This window comes from Musca autumnalis, unplaced genomic scaffold, assembly GCF_047663935.1.
Source record: "Musca autumnalis isolate F117 unplaced genomic scaffold, ASM4766393v1 scaffold_3, whole genome shotgun sequence".
Classification (NCBI taxonomy): domain Eukaryota; kingdom Metazoa; phylum Arthropoda; class Insecta; order Diptera; family Muscidae; genus Musca; species Musca autumnalis.
This window is the reverse complement of record NW_027411866.1, coordinates 238728154-238748924: the sequence shown is the minus strand read 5'-3', so window position 1 is coordinate 238748924 and position 20771 is coordinate 238728154. Positions and strand designations below refer to the sequence as shown.

Genomic DNA, 20771 nt, shown 5'->3' with positions numbered 1-20771 from the left:
GTTGAGGTTATGTTTTGCTTGAGTTCGGAATTACCTTAAAAATTTTGTTAACTCTTCATGATTGTGATAGACAAAGTCTAGATATTGTGAATCGGGTACATAAGCTCTGGGTTCTGGCAGTGCTGCTTCTAATTCTATGTTATTGGTTTGTTCAGGTATTTGTGTTTGGGCCCATGTACACCTGTAACAGGTATAGACGAGTATCAGGAATGATATGATTGTCCATCGTTTAGACATGTTGTTGTTATTGTTGTTGCTATTATAATTCTGGAATTTCAATTGTGTTTTGTTGTGTTTTGAACAATAGCAGTTTTTTTGGAGCTGAAAGGAAAAAACAAAAATAAAAATGAGGTTAGGTTATGAAGGACCAATTGTGTTAACATGGGAACAGATATAGTCGGTTTGTACAATTTAATAGAATTCTGTATTATTTAAAACGTGATTGCAATTATTAAACGGTCATGGGAACCACCGTGGTGCTAACCACTGCACCTTTGCCTTGCACTTTAAAGGCCGGAGGTTCACTCTCTAACCAGAATAAAAAAATTCGGCGGTGGTAAAACACCTCAGTATATTGTTGGCTTACATTCCCTGAGTATTCCAGCCTTGAAAAACTTATCTATAAATGGTGTTGCAAGACACCCTTATAAGAATCGGCGTGCACTCATTGATATGAGAGAAGTCTCCCGTGTACCTTCGGGGTTATCGTGGGAACATTTGTATGTACTCGTATATATTAAAAGGTAAAATTTCGATGTGAACACTATGGTGCAGAATTCCTCTAATGAGACTAATCTTTCTATTCCATTCATTCGGATTGGCCGAATACCCAGCTGGTGTGAGAATTGAACAGCCGAGTGCCGTTCTAGTGTACAGGCCCTCCAAATGGTTGGATTATCTTTACCAGTGTGTAACATGGTTTTGTCGTAGGTTGGGGTAGACTTTGTCGTATCCAGGGTCGACATAAGGGCCCACTAAACCTTACGGAAAAATAAGACGAGTAATCTCCTTTTCCTGGGGGTTAAATCGGATATTATTGATGTAAAACTAATTTATAATCTACTGATGTTTAAATAGGATAAGATGGATAATTGGCTGGGGGATCGGCAACTTGGATTCAGTAAATGATTTGATGATGATCGGGAACACGGTTATTCGCCGTTCGATAGTAGGCGATCTCAAGATAATCTGGAACTCAGTGATTCGCTGTTCGTTGTTCGCTTGAACGGATACCCAATGCTCGTGTCGCATTAGGTGATTTGAAGATTGACGGGAACTCGATGATTCGTTCTTCGGTAGTATGCGATTTCAAGATAGTCGGGAACTCGATGGTTCGCTGTTTGGTAGTAGGTGATTTGAAGATAATCGGAAACTCGGTGAATCGTGTTGTGGATGTTCAGCCACTCGGTGATTCGTGTTGTAGATGTATTGCCACTCGGTGATTCGGTGCTCGGATTTCGGCAACTCGGGGTTCGTATGTGTTCGGCCACTCGGTGATTCCTGTTGTATATGTTCGGCCACTCGCTGTTTGTATGGTTGCTCAGGCTCTCGTGTTGTAGGGTTCGGTCACTCGGTGATTCAGCACTCGGCTCAGTTGTTCGGGTCGTCGTTAGTTAGTGTTAGTTCTAAGTTAACCTCTACAGTATACTACGAGTACTGACTAGTAGAACAACACCCGAAGGTGGAGTGGAACAACAACCGAAGGTGGAGTGGGGCAATACCCGAAGGTGAAGTGGAAAAAACACCCGAAGGAGGAGTGAACAACACCCGAAGGTGGAGTGGAACAACACCCGAAGGTGGAGTGGAACAACAGCCGGAGGTGAAGTGGAACAACACCCGAAGGTGGAGTGAATGTATTAGCCACCGCGCAAATGTGGTAGCTCTCAAAAATACTTCCCAAACTATCTGCACTCCCGTGTCGGTTGGCGGACTACGAACACACAACTGTACTCAAGCCCGTATGGCTGGCTCCCTGCAGTAGCAAGCTTGACCTTTCCCCAACAAACTGAAATATATGTGTGTACAGTTACACAAAGCGATTGAGAATTACACCGCAGTCGTAATCCTGTCGATCACCTCCAATCGCTCTGTAACACACACCTCACCAAGTAATGCATGTACACCCAACAGTGTGTATTTGTTGACTGGCTGTGACGCTGTTGGGTAGTGGTGCGTTGCTGTTGTTGGTATTATGTGCGTGATCATCTTGTCACGTTACAAGTGCAACATTAATTCGAAGCAGCTTGATCGAAAAAGCAAAGAGAACAAAGGGTATATCTGGTTTCAAAATGAATAAATATCTACCGCTGGCAAATGTATGCACAGTTCTGCCGCCAATTTATTGAACGTTCATCTTCACAGAACAGTACCAAGTTAGCTGCTATCAGGAAAATCAAGATTCTCAAAAGAGATCTGCAACCTATATATCTCCTTCACATCTAGTGAAGTTGAGACAGTTATCTCCAACTCTAAAACATCCAAAACCCTTGGTCAGGATAGAATGCTCATGTTAGAGAAATTAGGTGAAACAAGTTTATAGAGTTAGCAATTATGTAGTTCTTTATTCCGTAGATCTGGAAGGTGAACCGAATTATTATTATTCTAATGTCCGATAAATCCGCTACTAATGGAAAATCCTAACGTTCGATTCTCTTCATTTACCTGTAGCAAACGTTTAAGAGTTATTGTTTCTCCCAACCCTGAAAGAAAACTTTCTTCTTGCTACCCACTGACGAAGCGCATAGGATAACAACAGCTTTGTAGGAGATTTTGACCAAGATTGTGAATGGCTTATATCAGCGGTGGCCGCCAGAACGGCCCATTGTGTCCTAGGTGCTCGATACGTTCGATCATTCAATGCTGATTCCCGACATCATGAATTCCACCCATCCAAATGATTTTAGTCATCGGCTTGCCAGTTACCTTAATGGTAGGGAAGGCTGCGTCGTATTCCCAGGCCAAAAATCCAAATATAGGAAGATTAATACTGGGTCCTTTTACCTATTTTGTGGAATATTTATCTTTCGAAACTCCCCAATCTACCAGCAAAAATTTCTACGGTTTCTACCGGGAGCGCAATCTTACACTTCCTGAACAAGAGAAGTAAACCTAGAACGTGAGCTCTGAGAGTAGTGTTCGACAATCTTCTTCACTTCTCAGCACACGCCACTTGGATGTTAAACAATCCCACGACGGTGGGTTTTCATCGATACCGAATTGACCCGGAACCACACAATACCCGTGTTCCGGCCAGCGGCTTCCACTCTAGTGTACATTTTTTATGTGTGTATTTGCCACGTTTTTCTGTTGCATCATATTTCGGAATGCCTGCTCCGGATTCTTTTGGTCCGTGCCGGGACGGAGGAAACCCAAGGCCAATATGGATGTGACCGGTTTGTCGCATCCGCATCCACTACACTCAAAATAAGAAAAACTGCAACTTACAGCTTTGCGATGATTGCAATGTACTGAGGAAGCATCGCATCATAAGTGGAGATAGGAGATTAGGTTTCATACTGCACCAGTATGTTCAATACAGACCTATGTATCTAGCTTGAGACAGGCCCTAATGCCCCATACATGAAATATATAGTGTTGGCATTCAGGTGTGGAACTGCCGTGGTAGGTTTGCTAACAGCAAACATCCCGATGAATAGGTGTACTCCAGGTTTTAGGCCCAACATTAGCGCGCTTTTGGAAGGTCATATCCGTCTGGTCTTGGGGGACTTTAATGTTCATCATGAGTTGGTGGTGCCACCTGGTCTGACAAATAACGTCACTTGGCAATCCGTCGTTTCTCTGGGGTCATAATCAGAGCTCCGATTTACTCGCGAGTGAAAATTTGGGGTGAGGTGGTAATTTTTTTGGTGCAATATTTTTGGTTTTTTTGGGGCAAGTTTATTAGAGGTTGGGATAAGTTTTGTTTGGCGCTGGGGAGGCGGTAAGTTGCCCCCCTCAACTTGTTCAAATTTGAGAAGAGTTTTACTCGCGAGTGGAATTCGAGCGAACTCGAGCGAGTATGCTCTGGTCATAATTGCCTCCATTAGGAAATGGAGCAGTAAATTTCATCACCTCTGAACGCCGCCCTTTCATCAGTCATGGGAAAACTAATTGGCCTAGTTTCAGAGAGCTCACTAATCGTAGATCTCTGAATCTGTGATTAGTGAGCAGATGCTCGGGTAGCAGAGAGGACGTTCCGAGACATCATTACTGCTGAAGCCGTTCGCCATATACCTGCTGGCCCAATACCTGAATTAACCAAATATCCCAGCAGAGGCAGCGAGATTAGCAAAGTAGAATGATGAGCTTCGTCGAGTTAATCTCAGTAACCCCGGAGTCAGAAAGTTGATACTGGAAGTTAACAGATTGGTTGGTAAACATTAGCGGAACATCTGAAGCGTTGCAACATTGGTGCTAGAATAAGTGTATTGTGGGCAAAGGTTAAGTCGCCCTCGAACCCTGGAAAGAAGGAAGATAGGACCTCAGTTACATTTGGCGACGTTACACTGACTAATCCGCATTAGATCTCTTCCAGCCGAAGAGGAACCACCACAATTTCCAATGGATATTGTTGAGAATGCAATCAGGAACGCTAAATCATGCAGAGCGTTGGGCCCTGATGGAATCTCCATGGTAATGCTGAAACAGCTGGATAAGGTACCTTCCCTGATGTCGTTTGTGAAAGGCTGATATCCTATTGTACCTATCTTATCACCTTTGCAAATATGCGCCACTAAATATATGACCACTCTGTTCACAACATGGAGTTGAAGGTCATTGGCGATGGTAGCAGAGTTACGACCACTAACTACCCCAAGATACTAGGGGTCACATTCGACAGCATGGTTACGTCGCGTCGTCCAAGCATGTCACAGCCATCTGCTACAAACTGATATGTAAGATCAAGACCCTCAAGTCCCTAGCCGGCAGCACTTGGGGAGCAGATAAAGAAACCTTGTCTATTTCGTGGTTTCAAAAGTAAACGAAAATAGCGGGTGACTTTTTAAGAACTATAGGAAAGTTTTTCAAAAAAAAAAAAAAAAATATATAAAAAAAGAAACACATAAAATTCAGAAAAATTCATGAAATGTTTATTTGAATCGATAGTACGGTCCATATAATTTAATGTTTGAAGTTTATATCATGCAAATGTTGACGTGACTGCGCCTCGTGAATAAATGCACCAATGTTGTCTTCCGATGCGTCAATTGAAGCGGGCATGTGTGTATAGACATGAGCTTTAACATAGCCCCAAAAAAAAAAAAAAAAATAGTCGCAGGATCTAGGCGGCTGACCACAATTTTTCGATAATAAATTGGATCTTCGGCCAACTTTCCAAGAGCCCATTCATCAAAAATTCTACGTTGCGGTAGGTCGTTCGGCTACAATTCTTGCACTCTTGCAAGCGTTGTTCGTTTGTAAGACGATTCATTGACAGTGAAACAAAACAGGAAACGTGCGTCAGCTGTTTAAACCAGTGTTGCCAAAAAGATAACAGATAAAAAATCACCCGTTAAAACAAATATAAAATATTTTTTTGTCATTATATTTTTTTTATTATCAAGTTTGAATGTTGACATTATGTGTGAAACACTACATCATTTAAATGACCTCCACGTAATTTTAATTTTCACTTTTTGACACATATTGGGCGGTAATTCAGCCATAACTTGACGAATGTTGGCTTTTAAGTGAGTTCAGGAGCACTGTGGACTTCCTTTACCTCATCTATAAAGACTCCTTGTGCCACTTTTTCTCAATTGTGGTTCTTCCAATCTTAATCTCTAATGCTTGGCATCGGTAGCAGAAAGTATCTGTGGAAGGGACGCGAGTAAGAAAATAAGTTTCAACACATTTTGCTAGGTATTAAAATATTTTGTAATGTAGTAATTGTTTTTCTTGTCTCCTCTTATGCCCAGCTGTCTGTCAGTCAGTACGTTGACATATGCATGATGCACGATCCCATTCACAGTTAATTACATGCCGTATCTCACTATGTTCGACACCATCATCACCATTCAAAGTGCATTGTAACACAAGAATATGCCGTAACATGTTTGAAAATTACTTTTTGTTGTAAAACTAAAAAAACGAACAAAGACAGGCAGGCCAATGCTCTGAGAAAATTAAAATAAAATTTGTATAGAAATAATGAGTTAAGATTTACATATCCAAGTAGAAGAGGTGAATTCGTGTATAGTAACTAAGTGGATTGGTCCAGGGACGTACGCAGGATTTCATTTCGGGGGGGGCCCAACTTGACCAAAAATCATGAAAAATTCAAATGTTGTGTAGCGTTACGTAAAGCTATTTTAATGGGTTATGGCCACTTATAAGAATCAAAAAAGCCATTTTCATGCAGTTTTTATAAGAAATCTATTAAACTTTGAGTTACCTTCTATTTTATTTTTTTATTTTTTTTTTTTGAAAAATCTTTCTGGCAAATACCCACGTATAAAGCACTGTTTTTACTAAAGCAGTTTGCGGTACCCACTGTAGTTTGAAAAAGACTAAACCGATCAGCATATATTTTTGTGGGATCATTACGAACTTAATAATCTTGTCCATTATCGAAACGGAATTAAAAAAATTAATTTTTAAACATTTTGAACAGTAAAAATCAAAATTTCGATTTTAACAAAAAACAAGTAAGAACGGTGTTAAGTTCGGCCGTGCCGAACTTGTTATACCCTCCACCACGAGTTGTATTGAAGTAAAATGGAATAATTAGTTTCCTTTCGTGTATGAAGAAGACTTAATACTAAATTTCAGCAATTTCGGTTAAACAATGTGAGGCACCATTCTATGGGGACTAGTTCAAAACGTCGATCTATACCGGCAGATTTCTGACTGAAAGTTTTTAGGCTCAAAGAAGACTAAATACCAAATTTCCTATATTTCGTTAACAGAATGTGGCTAACACTTAAAAATACCGAAAATCAAGAAGTACGCTTCTATGGGGATATAGGAAGACGTGGACCTATACTGATAATACTCTTCTGGAATATTTTATAACTCTTGGAAGGCGAAATAACGAATTTCAGCCATTTCGGTCGGATATTGACGTCACAATCTTCAGTATACGAAAATCGGGAGGTACCGTTCTATGGGGGCTATATGAAGGCATTGTATACCACTAACGTAGACTAAGTACCAAATTTCAGCCATTTCGGTGTGATAATGAAGCTAAAACCTTTAAAATACCGAAAATCGGGAGGTACCGTTCTACGGGGGCTATATGAAGGTGTGGACAGATACCAACAATATTCTGGGGGAAAGTTGTATGCCCCTAAAGAAGACTACGTACCAAATATCAGCCACTTTTAGTAGGATAATGAAGCTAAAACCTTAAAAATACCGAAAATCGGAAGGTACCGTTCTATGGGGGCTATATGAAGTAGAGTTGTATAGTTCATGAACGAACTAGTTCAATTGAACGATTCATTGAAAAGAGCGTATGAACTAGATCAGTCGATATAGTTCATTATAGTTCAATAGCTCACTGAGCGCCGACCGAAAGATCCACAAAGAACGATCAACGAACGAACGATTCACAATCTAGTTCAGCATGTCATTCACAGAAAGTGACGCCGTCCTCTGTGCTAAGTGACGCCTTCGCAATGTAATAAGTTTTGTTTATGTTTTGGATCAATGTGAAGTGTCATCCCCCATTGTAATAAAAATAAACTTTAAGAGCATTTTAAACACATCGTATCCCAATATATCGAATCCATTACCTATTCAATGTGCCTTGTTTTGGATAGAAAAAAGGAAAAAATAAAAAGAAACATACATACAGTGATAATTTCTACAAACACACAACGTAAGATTTTTTTGCCAGCCACTTAAATGAAATTGTAATTACATTTTTTTCTAAGGATGTTTTTTTTCTAAACTTAATCTTTCTTTATGAATGGAATAAAAATATCTAAATGTAATTTTTTTAATTATACTATTCTAATGTTTGTTCCTATTTGATGTATGTATGTATGTGTTTTCATCAAGAGAACGATTAAGAGCTCGTGAACGATTCTGATCCGAATCATTGAACTGGATAGTGAACTATGAACTAGATTACTGAACTAGTTCAGTTAAAAGAGCTGAGCTATTGAACTAGATCTTTCAAATGAACTAGATTGAACAACTCTAATATGAAGGTGTGGACCGATACCGACAAAATTCTGGTGGAAAGTTTTATACCCCCAAAGAAGACTACGAACCAAATTTCAGCCATTTTGGTAGGATAATGAAGCTAAAACCTTAAAAATACCGAAAATCGGGAGGTACGGTTCTATGGGGGCTATATGAAGGCATGGACCGATACCGACAAAGTTCTGGGGGAAAGTTTTATACCACTAACGTAGACTAAGTACCAAATTTCAGCCATTTCGGTGTGATAATGAAGCTAAAACCTTTAAAATACCGAAAATCGGGAGGTACCGTTCTATGGGGGCTATATGAAGGTGTGGAACGATACCGACAAAATTCTGGGGGAAAGTTTTATACCCCTAATGAAGACTATGTACCAAATTTCAGCCATTTTGGTAGGATAATGAAGCTAAAACTTTAAAAGTACGGAAAATCGGGAGGTACCGTTCTATGGGGGCTATATCAAAACGTGGACCGATATATCCCATTTTCAATACCAACCATCCTGCAAGTAATAAAAACTTCTGTACCAAATTTTGACTCTCTATCTTTAAAATTGCGAGCTGTATCTTGATTTCAACAGACAGACAGACGGACGGACTGACGGACGGACGGACGGACATGGTCCAATCGACATAGAATTTTATGCTGATCAATAATATATATACTTTATAGGGTCTCCGACGAATATTTCGATGTGTTACAAACGGAATGACAAATTTAATTATACCCTCCATATGGTGGAGGGTATAAAAACTGTAAAAAAAAGATATTTTTGACGGACTCTGCCAGCAGTTATTTAAGGACTCTCTCGGTTAATCACATGGTTTATGTGCATAATAGTCCCACAAAAACATATAAAGACCGGAGCATCTGTTTTCGAGCACCGCTTTCAAAACTGTCTCTTCGAGGAAAAGACGTTTTTAGATTATATGCTACATACAAAGCTCGAAAGCTCATATCTCGGTAAATTTTTGTCCGATGGACTGGAGATTTTGGCACATATTCTAGTCTACATGTACTTCAAAATGAGCCAACAAAATTTTGATTTTTCGAATTTTATATGAAATATTGGTACATAGTATATAAATTCAATAGAATGAATTCATAATATTTAGGATACAATTTTAAATATTTGCAGAGTAGGATATTTAGAATTGAAAATAGGCAATATCGAGCCACGTTGGTAAAGTTTTTAATCATACAGGTCCACGTTATGGTTTATCGCAGAATTTTACAACCACAAAGAATTGCCGTTGTCGTTGCTATAGCAAGATTTTCATTATTTCGATGATCTTAGCTTAATTTTTAAGATTATCGTCTGTCGTTGTCGTTATGTTTCCAAATAAACACATTAAGAAAAATTTAACAGGTTTGGAGATATGGTGCGAAATGTATACAAATTATGGAATTTTTAGATATATTATAACATTTGAGGCAATAAATGTAGTTTTTCCACAGGGTGATGAACTCGGAAGGACAGTTTTGCCATAGGTCAAACTTCTGAGTTATAGCGAAATGAATTCTTTCTTGACAAACTATACATACCTACATGACAAAAAACCTAGCGAAATTTTATCACGCTATAACTCAGAAGTTTGACCTTTTGCAAAACTGTCCTGGTTTTAATGTCGGAGTATTCGGTTTAAAAACTGAGATAACCGGATCTATCCTCCAAGAAAATTTTTTATTAACGTGTTCATCATTAATATTTACCACAAATAGCTCTTGTATTTGTGGTAAATATTTTAAAAGCACCCCAGATGTCAACATAAGCAATAACCAATTGTTATGCCTACATATCTACACATAACCAATAACGAATATACAGAAAAACAAAACATAGTTTAATTCTGAACCAAGTCCGAATAAATGCCAAAAATGGCAATGAAAACGGGACAAAATCGATTAGTTGCCAAAGAAAACCGTACCTAAACTATTCTGAGGAACATTTTTGTAGAATATTTGGATGCTGAAAAATCTCATCTTGTGGTACTTTCACTACGGTTTAGAAATAAAAGACGAAAAGGACATTAAAGGCATTGAGTTAGAAGAATGAAATGTTCTACAAAAAGATTCGCCAATCGATTTGACTGAAGACATGTCTCCTCAAAACGAAGCTACGCCAAACAGAGATATGGAGCTATTTTCCCAAGTATTATAGGTTAGAAATCAAAAACTTCATCGCGCAATATCTCAATAACTTGACCTATGGCGAAAATTTCCTTTTCGGTTCTTAGTATACTCATTAAGGGCTTTCATCTCCAAATGAAATGTTCCACCCCCAAAAATGCTGCTGCACAGTGTAATAAGCTAATTAATTTTTGAAATGGATCTTATTTTGAGAGACACTCCTCTCGATATTTTTCGCGCACATAAGTTATTTTAATTGGTCACCATAGTATTTTGAGCTTTGTCAGGAAGCATGAACTTGTCCACGAAAAATAGGATATCGCTGTAAACAAGACTACAAAATGTCCAAAGGATCCTCGAACAGTATTTAAGCTGCGATTATGTTAGAATTCTATGAGGGACCTGAAGATGTTGTCCAAACATATTCTCTTGGAACTTGATCTATTTTTGAAAGTAATTTTGAGAGTGGACCGAGATAGTCCATATTAGGTTCGATTTTAGACTGAATCGGTTAGTCCCTTCGACCATTTTAATGAATATTTTTTAACTTTTATGGCAGAGGTACCGATATGACTTAAATTTAATTTGGACAAAACATTACGAGATCCATATCTTGGACCAAATCATGAGTTCCAACCTTCCAGAAAAACAGAGATACAGACGGACGGTGGTAAGTACTTCCATCTTGTCTGAAACGAATTTCGTCCAAACATATGTGGAGTGTAAAATCATAATTTTGATGAGACCTATTTGTATCATATCCTAGTGTACATAATCTCGTAACCTTAAAGTCTGAGGCTACAATTAGACTTCGGTGATGATAAGGAAAAAAATAAAGTGAAGCGCAAAACTTCATTTGTCTTCATAATTTTCTCATACTGTTTAGCAGTCAATTTGTCTAAAATAGAATAATAAAATATTTGCGATGGCAGTAAAACAAATGTTGTTATAGAATGAGTTTTAAGCCTTGAATAGTTCGAATATGACATAAACTTGGAGTATATTTATAATGGAATTCGCATTTGATAGTGGAATGATATGACATGAAGAAGTAATTCAGATTTCATTGGATGTTTCTCTCAAAAACGGCATACAAACAAAAAAATTTAAAATATTTTCTTACAAAACTTGTTAATGATGAACATTTTCTGCTCAGAAACTTAAGAAAAGTGTAAGTTTTAATTTGAAATCTTCAAACATACAAACATTTTTATGAGAAAAAAATATAATAACTAGTTACAGTAGCTTAACAAATTTCGTTCGACCAAACCATTTCGGGGGGGGCCCGGGCCCCCCGTGCCCCCCCCCCTGCGTACGTCCCTGGATTGGTCTAAAGATAAAGCACAAGCATGGCTGGACACCAGTCCACGGCAATTTGAGGTACATACTGCCAAGTGCCCCTTAAATCTAGCCTGCCAGCCAGTGATTGAGAGTATCGCAGTGTTAGTGATTGAAACCTAAATCGCGAAAAGTGTTCATTGAGAACTGTTCTCTATTTATCTATTTAATTTATATTTCTTTTTTCGAAGTCTGGCATGATTTTGCATGGTAGATAGTCGGAGATAGCACAACAAATCCGAACTTATGTGACTAATAATATATAACAACTTATATGATTAATACGTTTTGATGAAATCAAAATTATTAATTAATAAACTAAAATTAAATGTTTTTCTTATCTTGTTGTGAAAATATCGCGAACTGCACGTACAGTGCAGTAGTGAAGATAGTAACTTGTTTGTTCTACTCCAGTAAGCAATATGAAAGTGAAGTCCCAGCCTAAAAAGAAGATGTTGTCTTAATGGGAGAATTGTACAGGGTGTCCCTTTGGAGGATTTAAATAGGGAGTCTTTTAAGTCTCATAGGAAGATTTTATATATGTATACACCATCTTTTTTCGACAAATGTAAATAACCTTAAATTAACAAAGACCCTCACCACTTCATTACTGCTTTGGACTGCCGCCATTATCAATAATTATATTTCTCTACTTGTCGACACCTACCACCTTTTTGTCGATTATAGAGCAGCCTTCGACAGCCCGCTGCGTTCAAAGGTATTCCAAGCCTGTCTGAATTTGGTATCCCCGCAAAGCTCTTCCGGCTTTGTAAAATGACTTTAACTGACACGAGGTCCTCAGTAAAAATAGGAAAGAACCTCTCCGAAGAGTTTGGTACCAAAAGAGGTTTCAGACAAGGAGACAGCCTTTCGTGTGATCCCTTCAACATCCTGCTGGAAAAGGTTATACGAGAGGCAAACGTCAAAAGAAGTGGCACAATCTACACCAATAGTCACATGTTACTTGCTTATGCTGATGATATAGACATCATGGGCCGATCAGTAAAAGAAGTAACTGATACCTTTATGAAGGTCGAAGGAGAATCTGCTAAAGTGGGTCTGGCGGTAAACGGTGAGAAAACCAAGTTAATGGTGTCCACGCGCAATGCGTCCATTGAGCTCGGACCGACTGTGGAAGTTGGTTCCTATAATATTGAGGTAGTAAAAGATTTCGTCTACCTCGGCACCTCCGTAAACACAACAAACGACATCAGTTGTGAAATAAAAAGAAGAATTGTATTGGCCAACAGATGCTACTTTGGTTTAAGTAAGCAGTTTAAAAACAAAGCCACATCCCGTTAAACAAAAACAACGCTCTACAAAACACTGATACTACCCGTGCTGATTTATGGCTCCGAAGCCTGGGTACTTGCGCAAGCAGACATGGCAGTGCTTGGTGTGTTTGAGAGAAAAATTCTTCGAAAGATCTACGGACCAATCTGCGTTGACATCAATATTTTTAAACGTATCGAGATGCAGCGATTGCGTTGGCTAGGCCATATCATAAGAATGAGCGATGATGAACCCGCTATAAACACGGACCGCTTGGCGGTGCACGCAGAATTGGCAGGTCAAGAAATAGATGACGCAAACAAGTGGATGATGAGATGAAAAGGCCCGGTATTCCAGAATGCGAAGCAACAAATAGAGAGAAATGGAGATCTTTTCTTAGTTCGGCCTATGGAACAAATGTTCTGTAATGGGCCAGCTAAGTAAGTAAGTACTTGCTAAACCGGCATTCGTTCTACCAAAAACGTCAAATCGTCTTTATGCATGTAGTGAACTGTTTTATTAAAAGTAAAAATAATCTTAAAAATTAAATGGTACAATGTGACTTAACCTAACTTAAACTAGGGTGCAAAAGTACGTGTACGAACGCATCTGCCATACAATCTCATTGAGAGGTCATAAACACAGTTCGTTATCTCACATGTGGCAATCAAACTCGCTACACATGGTTATCAGTCTGCAGCAGGGATTGCATCCCGTAATCTAACTCAAATATACCAAGGGAAAGCCTTATCTCACTTTATTCAGACGACCTCCTACAATAAGACGGTCTGCCTACCAAATGTTTAAAATTCTCAAGTGGACTGTATTTTAAAAAATAAATCCCTGTTTAACTAAAATATCTCTCTTCTCTCCATCCACTATCTTTATTATAAAATTTGCCTGTTCGCTACGTGATCAGTACTACATGAGAATGACATCTATATCTAAAATTCTAATTCAAACGACCAGCTTATCTTTGTCCTTTGAATTTCAAAAGCAACAAGATTGGACTAGCAATAAGCCAAGTAATGGAGGGAATAGAAACAGAAAATGGAATAGAAAAATTTTCACACTTCCGATTGTCCTGGAATGGAGGGTAAAGTACGCTAAAAATCTTCACAAACCTTCACAAAATGGCAAGCCTTTTAGCCCTCTAAATCGTCTTTATCGTCTTTAAATGAAGTTGAAGCAATCAACGTTTTAATAATTACAGTTTAACGCCATCTACTTTTCAATAGTAACACTTTTAAGCTTTTGTACTTTTGTCATTGTGATTTTATACCTCTTCTTATTTCCTATTGTGATTGATCTTTACATTTTTAAAGTTAACAGCTAAAAATACACCTCTGTAAATATATTTAATACTACTACTTTAAGCAACTATATACTACTAAATTTTATCATACATGACTAAACGACTTTGTCGCTTCTCAAAAGTGAAGCTAAGTAGAATAAAATTCAATAAATTCGTTCATTCCTCTTGAGCAACTTGAACTCTGTAGACCAACCTCAGTGCTTCCTTAAGTAGTTGAAACTGATAGCAGAGCATCAACCGCAGCATAGAGAGTGAATCAACCAAACAATCTACGAAAATCGTCTTTTCTTTATTGGCGCCCAACTCAGTGCCCATGTAACACGACCACTTTCTACCATTAACATCCGAGGACTACAACAACAAAAGGCTCATAATTTGTGAAAGCACAGAGTCTTCGCAATCGTCTTGTTTCACAGAAGAGCTATACACAATTTGAATACTACATATCAACTTGAATGCTTCCAGAAGTACATGAAACCGATAATAGTGCATCATCACGCAATTTGAAAACTGTACATCAACCTCAATGCTTCCTTAAGTATATGAAACTGATAGCAGTGCATCATCACGCAAATTGGACACAACACATCAACTTCAATGCTTTTGAAGTACATGAAACCGATAATAGTGCATCATCAGTACCTACAGAGTGTGGATAAATATCATTTCTGGATCCACCAAATCATGCCGTTCACTTCAACGACAATGCACTTTTACTCCAGGGGGAGGTTCCGTAGAAAGTCTAGTTCAACACAATCTTCCTACCATCATTGCTGTTTTAGCAGATTCAACAAACTGATACCTCAGCAAAATTCAAGAACCCATTATCCTAATACAGTTCACTTAGCAGATCTAACAATCAATTAGCCCGTATGCAGTTTATTGTAATAGATTCAACAATCCAATTCCTGATACAGTTTGCCATAGCAGTTCCCATAATCATTTATTTCTGATGCTTCATCGGGACGCTTTCAGCATGATTAATAATTACAGTTTAACGCCATCTACTTTTCAATAGTAACACTTTTAAGCTTTTATACTTTTGTCACTGTGATTTTATACCTTTTCATATTTCCTATTGTGATTGATCTTTACATTTTTAAAGTTAACAGCTAAAAATACACCTCTGTAAATATATTAATTACTACTGCTTTATGACGCTTTTGTCGCTTCTGAAAAGTGAAGCTAAGTAGAATAAAATTCAATAAATTCGGTCATTCCTCTTGAGCAACTTGAACTCTGTACATCAACCTCAGTGCTTCCTTAAGTAGTTGAAACTGATAGCAGGGTATCATCAGCAATACAGAGAGTGAATCAAAGAAAACAATCTTGGCATCGACTTTCTTTACTGGCGACGCAACCTGGGGTCAATTATATGACAGTTCATTTATCTTGAGCAACTTGAACTCTGTACATCAACCTCAGTGCTTCCTTAAGTAGTTGAAACTGATAGCAGAGCATCATCCGCAATACAGAGAGTGAATAAAAAAAAGCCGAATTGTGTCTTTTTCAAAGTGAATATTTATATACCGAATGAAGGCAAACTGAATGAAATGTCTAATGAAAGAATACTAACATCCTTCTTCTTTCCTCGTTAAGATATTACGAAAATATGTTCATCCAAACCCAGCAAAATTTGAAGAAAGGGGTTCCATGCGATGACGTGATTTCATGGCATCTTTTGTATTGGTTCAAACGAAGTCGTGAAAGATCCGATCTTTTCATTAGCATTTGAACCAATGCAAAGGAAGTCGTAAAAGATCCGATCTTTTCATTAGCATTTGAACCCATTCATTCGATCCAATAGAAATGAATTTTGTGTTTTTATTTATACACATTTTTCTAAATATATAAGATTAATTATTTACAATAGGCTTGATGTTGTCGGAGACTCGAAATCACAACCAACGTTGTTAAAACTCTCGTAGTAATGATAATGTCATTGCAATGGGTTGGTGGAAATGACATGCCAAAACATTGGTGTAAATGACATGCTTTAGATCCAAAAATGAATAGCATCTTTTGGGGTCCACGTTGATATAAAATTCATCGATGAAGATGTTAAAAATATGACATGCCACATCACTTGCACCTATCCCTATGCCCTACTTTTTTAAAAGCGCTATTGTAGCAAAACTGACGAACGTATCAGTGAGAAAATTAATTTGCGAGGCAATGGTGGTTGTGTCTTCAACCCTAGGTACTCATCTGGGGCCTAAAGACCCGACAACACCTACTTTCGATTTTTTTGAAAATTAGGTTAAATACTTGTTTGAATTTCGGATGGGCGGGGTATCTGCCCTAGGCCCTATTTTTTAAAAAAATGTTATTTTAGCAAAACTGACGAACGTATCGATGAGAAAATTGATTTGCGATGCAATGGTTGTTGAATCTTCGACCTTAGGTACTTATTTAGGGTCAGAATGTAGAGGGATGACCCCTGGTGAAAATAGTCTATATATTTTGTTGAATTTCGGAGGGGGCGGGGCACCTCCACTAAGCCCTATTTAAAAAAACCGCTATTTTTGCAAATCTTGCGAACGTATCGGTTTGAAAATGAAGTTGCAATGTGGTGTGTCTCTCACCACATCTCCAAAACTTCTGAACCATGAAAATCAGATGATGTACAGGGATGTCCCCTGGTGAAAATAAGCGATATATTTATTTTTGAATATGCACAATCGTAACATCTCAATTTGGGTCTTAAGAATTACACTATCTTTAGGCTCATTTTCTTCAAAAAGTTCATTCTTCAAAACCTAAGTTCATTCTTCACGACCAATATGTAATTTGGTACCTAAGCAATTACTTTCTGAGAAGGAAGAAAGTTATTGGCGGCGATTTCAACCGGTTAGGATCCTTACTAATTTAAGATGTTAAAATTTCTCCCACGAGGTGGCTTTACTCAAAAGAGTAGACTGCCAGTAGTGAAGTGGTCGAGGTCTTAACTAATTTATGGTGATTCTATACTTTCCGGTATATAGCAAAATATATAGCAAATCTCTGCAAAAGTTTGCATCCACGGATGCAGTTAAACCAGTACAAGTGTACAGTACAAGTGAATTTTTCAAGGGAGGGCGCAGAAAAGAAGCAGTCCATTTCGCTTCCGCATCACGTAGCTAGGAAGTAGTCCAAAGATGCAAATAAAATGCTAGCTATTGTAAAATATTCCAAATTAAATAAAATGCATTTATTATTTGTGTAAAACAAGAATATGTATTAAGATTTATATTACATTTACACAAATTATAAAATGTCTCGATTAAATTCATCCGCAACTGAGTTTATTTCCACCGCTTTTCAAAAGGTTTTCTTATATTGTCTTGCCAACACCAGTAAAGATTTCGACATGGACACCACGCCAAAAAAATTTTCGTCTCGTGAATTACCGCCAATATGTTCGTGTTTAGATGATGTTTCTTTATGTTTTTAACAAATTCTTAGCAATTTATACACTCTTTTTTGTCTTAGGAATAAATGGCGCTGATTGTAGGGATCAACAAACTGGCTTGCTTGTAGAGATCTCTAAAGCAACTGCTAATAAAATGTATCGAACGGAGTGCATTTTTCATGACTCTGTTGGACTGTATCGAAAGATGTAGTATAATCCTTCAAATTGTTTTGTTGGGGTGATGTAGTGGTTATGATCTTTACTAATTTAAGATGTTAGAATTTTCTCCAATAGTTCTAAAATAGACTACTCAAAAATGTACTATAAAGTGATGTGGATGTGATCATTACTAATTTAAGCTGTTTCATTTCTCTACGGTAGGTGGCTGTTGTCAGAGGATCTTTATAGGGTAGTCGTTGTAAATAAGTTATACAATGTGCCGTTATACATGACAAGCTGTGCAGAGACGAAAGAGCAGGAAATATTTATAGGTCAGATGTATCACGAGTCTTTAGGGATTTGAACGGGAAAAGTTTGTAGGATGGTTTAGAGACAAGATGTGCCGGGAGTTGTTATAAACGACGTGTAGAGGGAGTATTTATAGATGGGGTTTAAAGGAAGCATTATGGTCGGCTGTACGGAGTTTCAATAGACTAGACTAGGAGGGTTGGCGTTTTTTATTTGCTTTTCAAAATAGTCAAAATAGTAATTTTAAGATAAATTCTAAATTCTTCAACATCAGCTTTATTTGCGCTCATGCTCTCACTGAAGAAAAGGACGAACAGACCAAAGATATATTTTACGAGCGGTTAGAAGAAACATATGACCTTTGCCCTGCCCATGACATTAAAATCATTCTAGGCGATTTTAATGTCAAAATTGGAAAGGAGAATATCTTTGGCCCAACAGTCGGGAAATTCTGTCTCCACAGTGAAACATCTGACAATGGTATGAGGCTGATAGATTTTGCAGCCACAAACAACATGGTAGTTAGCAGTACCAGATTTATGCATCTCGATATTCATAAGGGCAACTGACTGTCTCCAGATCAAAGAACAAGTAATCAAATTGATCATGTTGTGATAGATGGAAGACATTCATCGAGCGTGTTGGATGTACGATCGTTCCGAGGCGCAAACATTGATTCGGACCACTACCTTGTTGCAGCAAAGGTACGTACCCGTCTAAACGTTTCAAATAAAGCACGAACAGACACAACGCGGAAGTTGGACATCGATAGGCTGCAAACACAACAGATAGCGACAGCATATTCCACTCAACTTGCCCAATTGCTTAATGTGAGAACTCATTGTCCCGATAACATAACAACACAATGGCAAAATATTGCCCACTCCATGCAAACAGCCGCAGAATCCATACTTGGATTCCAGAGAACTCCACAAAGGAATTCATGGTATGATCAGGAGTGTCGCGCTGCTACCAAAGAGAAAAATGCGGCATATAGAGCTACTTTACAATCAGTAGCAAAACGTAGCGAACGAGAGAGATATCGGGAGAAAAGGAGAGAAGAGAAACGTCTTTTCCGCAAGAAAAAGAGAGAAATGGAAAAGCGGGAGTGTAAAAAATCGAGATGTACAGGAGCCAGAATGAAGTCCGAAAATTCTACCAAAGAGTGAAACATCAAACAGATGGCTTTGGTACAGGCACATCCTCCTGTCCAGCAAGGTAATCAGGTAACAGATACAGATAGCGTGCTCAGGATATGGAAGGAACATTTCTCCAATCTGCTGGTATCCAATAGTAGCGAAGACGATGATACCACAGATCCAATCCCAGAAGATGGTAAAAACATCAATCAAGCGGCTGAAGAATAATAAAGTAGCAGGAGCAGATGGCTTACCAGCCGAGCTATTTAAAACCGGAGGCGACGCGCTGATAAGGTGTATGCATCAGCTAGTTACCACCATCTGGCAGGAAGAACGCGTACCCGACGATTGGAACCTGAGCATCCTGTGTCCCGTCCACAAGAAAGGAGATAAGACTGTATGCTCCAACTATAGGGGCATAAGTCTTCTCCCTATTGCCTATAAGATAGTGTCAGGGATACTGTGCGAACGACTAAAGCCAATGGTCAACGAAATAATTGGACCATACCAATGTGACTTTAGACCTGGCAAGTCCACCATTGACCAGATATTTACCCTGCGGCAAATCCTGGAGAAGACCCAAGAGAAGCCATATCACCTTTTTGTCGATTATAAAGCATCATTTGACAGTCCCCTCCGATCAAAGGTATTCCATGCAATGTCTGAATTTGATATCCCCGCAAAGCTCATCCGGCTTTGTAAGATGACTTTAACTGATACTAGGTCCTCAGTTAAAATTGGAAAGAACCTCTCCGAACAGTTCCGTACCAAAAGAGGTTTCAGACAATGAGACAGCCTTTCGTGTGACCTATTCAACATTTTGCTTGAAAAGGTAATACGAGATGCAAATGTCAAAAGAACTGACACAATTTACACCAATAGCCACATTTTGCTTGCTTATGCTGATGGCATAGACATCATGGGACGATCGGTAAAGGAAGTAACTGATACCTTTAGGAAGGTCGAAGCAGAATCTGCGAAAGTGGGTCTGGTCCAAATTGACGGTGTCGACGCGCAAAGCGTCCACAGAGCTCGGACCAACTGTGGAAGTTGGTTCCTATAATTTTGAGGTAGTTAAAGACTTCGTCTACCTCGGCACTGCCATAAACACAACAAACAACATCAGTTGTGAAATAAGAAGAATTGTATTGGCCAACAGATGCTACTATGGTTTAAGTAAGCAATTTAAAAACAAAGCAAAATCTCGTCAAACAAAAATAACACTATACAAAACGCTGATAATACCCGTGCTAATGTATGGCTCCGAAGCATGGATGCTTGCGCAAGCAGATAAGGCAGTGCTTGGTGTGCTTAAGAGGAAAATTCTTCGAAATATCTACGGGCCGATTTGCGTTGACGGTGAATATCGACGTCGTATGAACCACGAGCTATATCAGCTATACAAAGACATGAATAAAGTTAAACGTATCGAGATGCAACGACTGCGTTGGCTAGGCCATATCATAAGAATTAACGATGATGAACCCGCTAAAAAGGCGTATGAATACATGCCACACGGCGGTGCACGCAGAATCGGCAGGCCTAAGCTTCGACGGAGCATACAAGT

General features: G+C 38.5%; 1 protein-coding gene across 3 annotated transcripts in view; it reads right to left on the bottom strand.

The window, feature by feature from the left end:
• Positions 1-20771, bottom strand: part of LOC141399178 (carboxypeptidase D) — a 158500-nt gene that overhangs the window by 18964 nt on the left and 118765 nt on the right. For 2 of the 3 annotated variants that reach the window (XM_073977362.1, XM_073977364.1), the window contains exon 1: positions 35-317. In XM_073977362.1, the coding sequence (XP_073833463.1) occupies positions 35-237 (203 nt within the window). In that variant the 5' untranslated portion in view covers positions 238-317. Of the gene's footprint in view, positions 1-34; positions 322-20771 lie in introns of those variants that run through there. The other variant, XM_073977365.1, reaches the window with a different exon arrangement.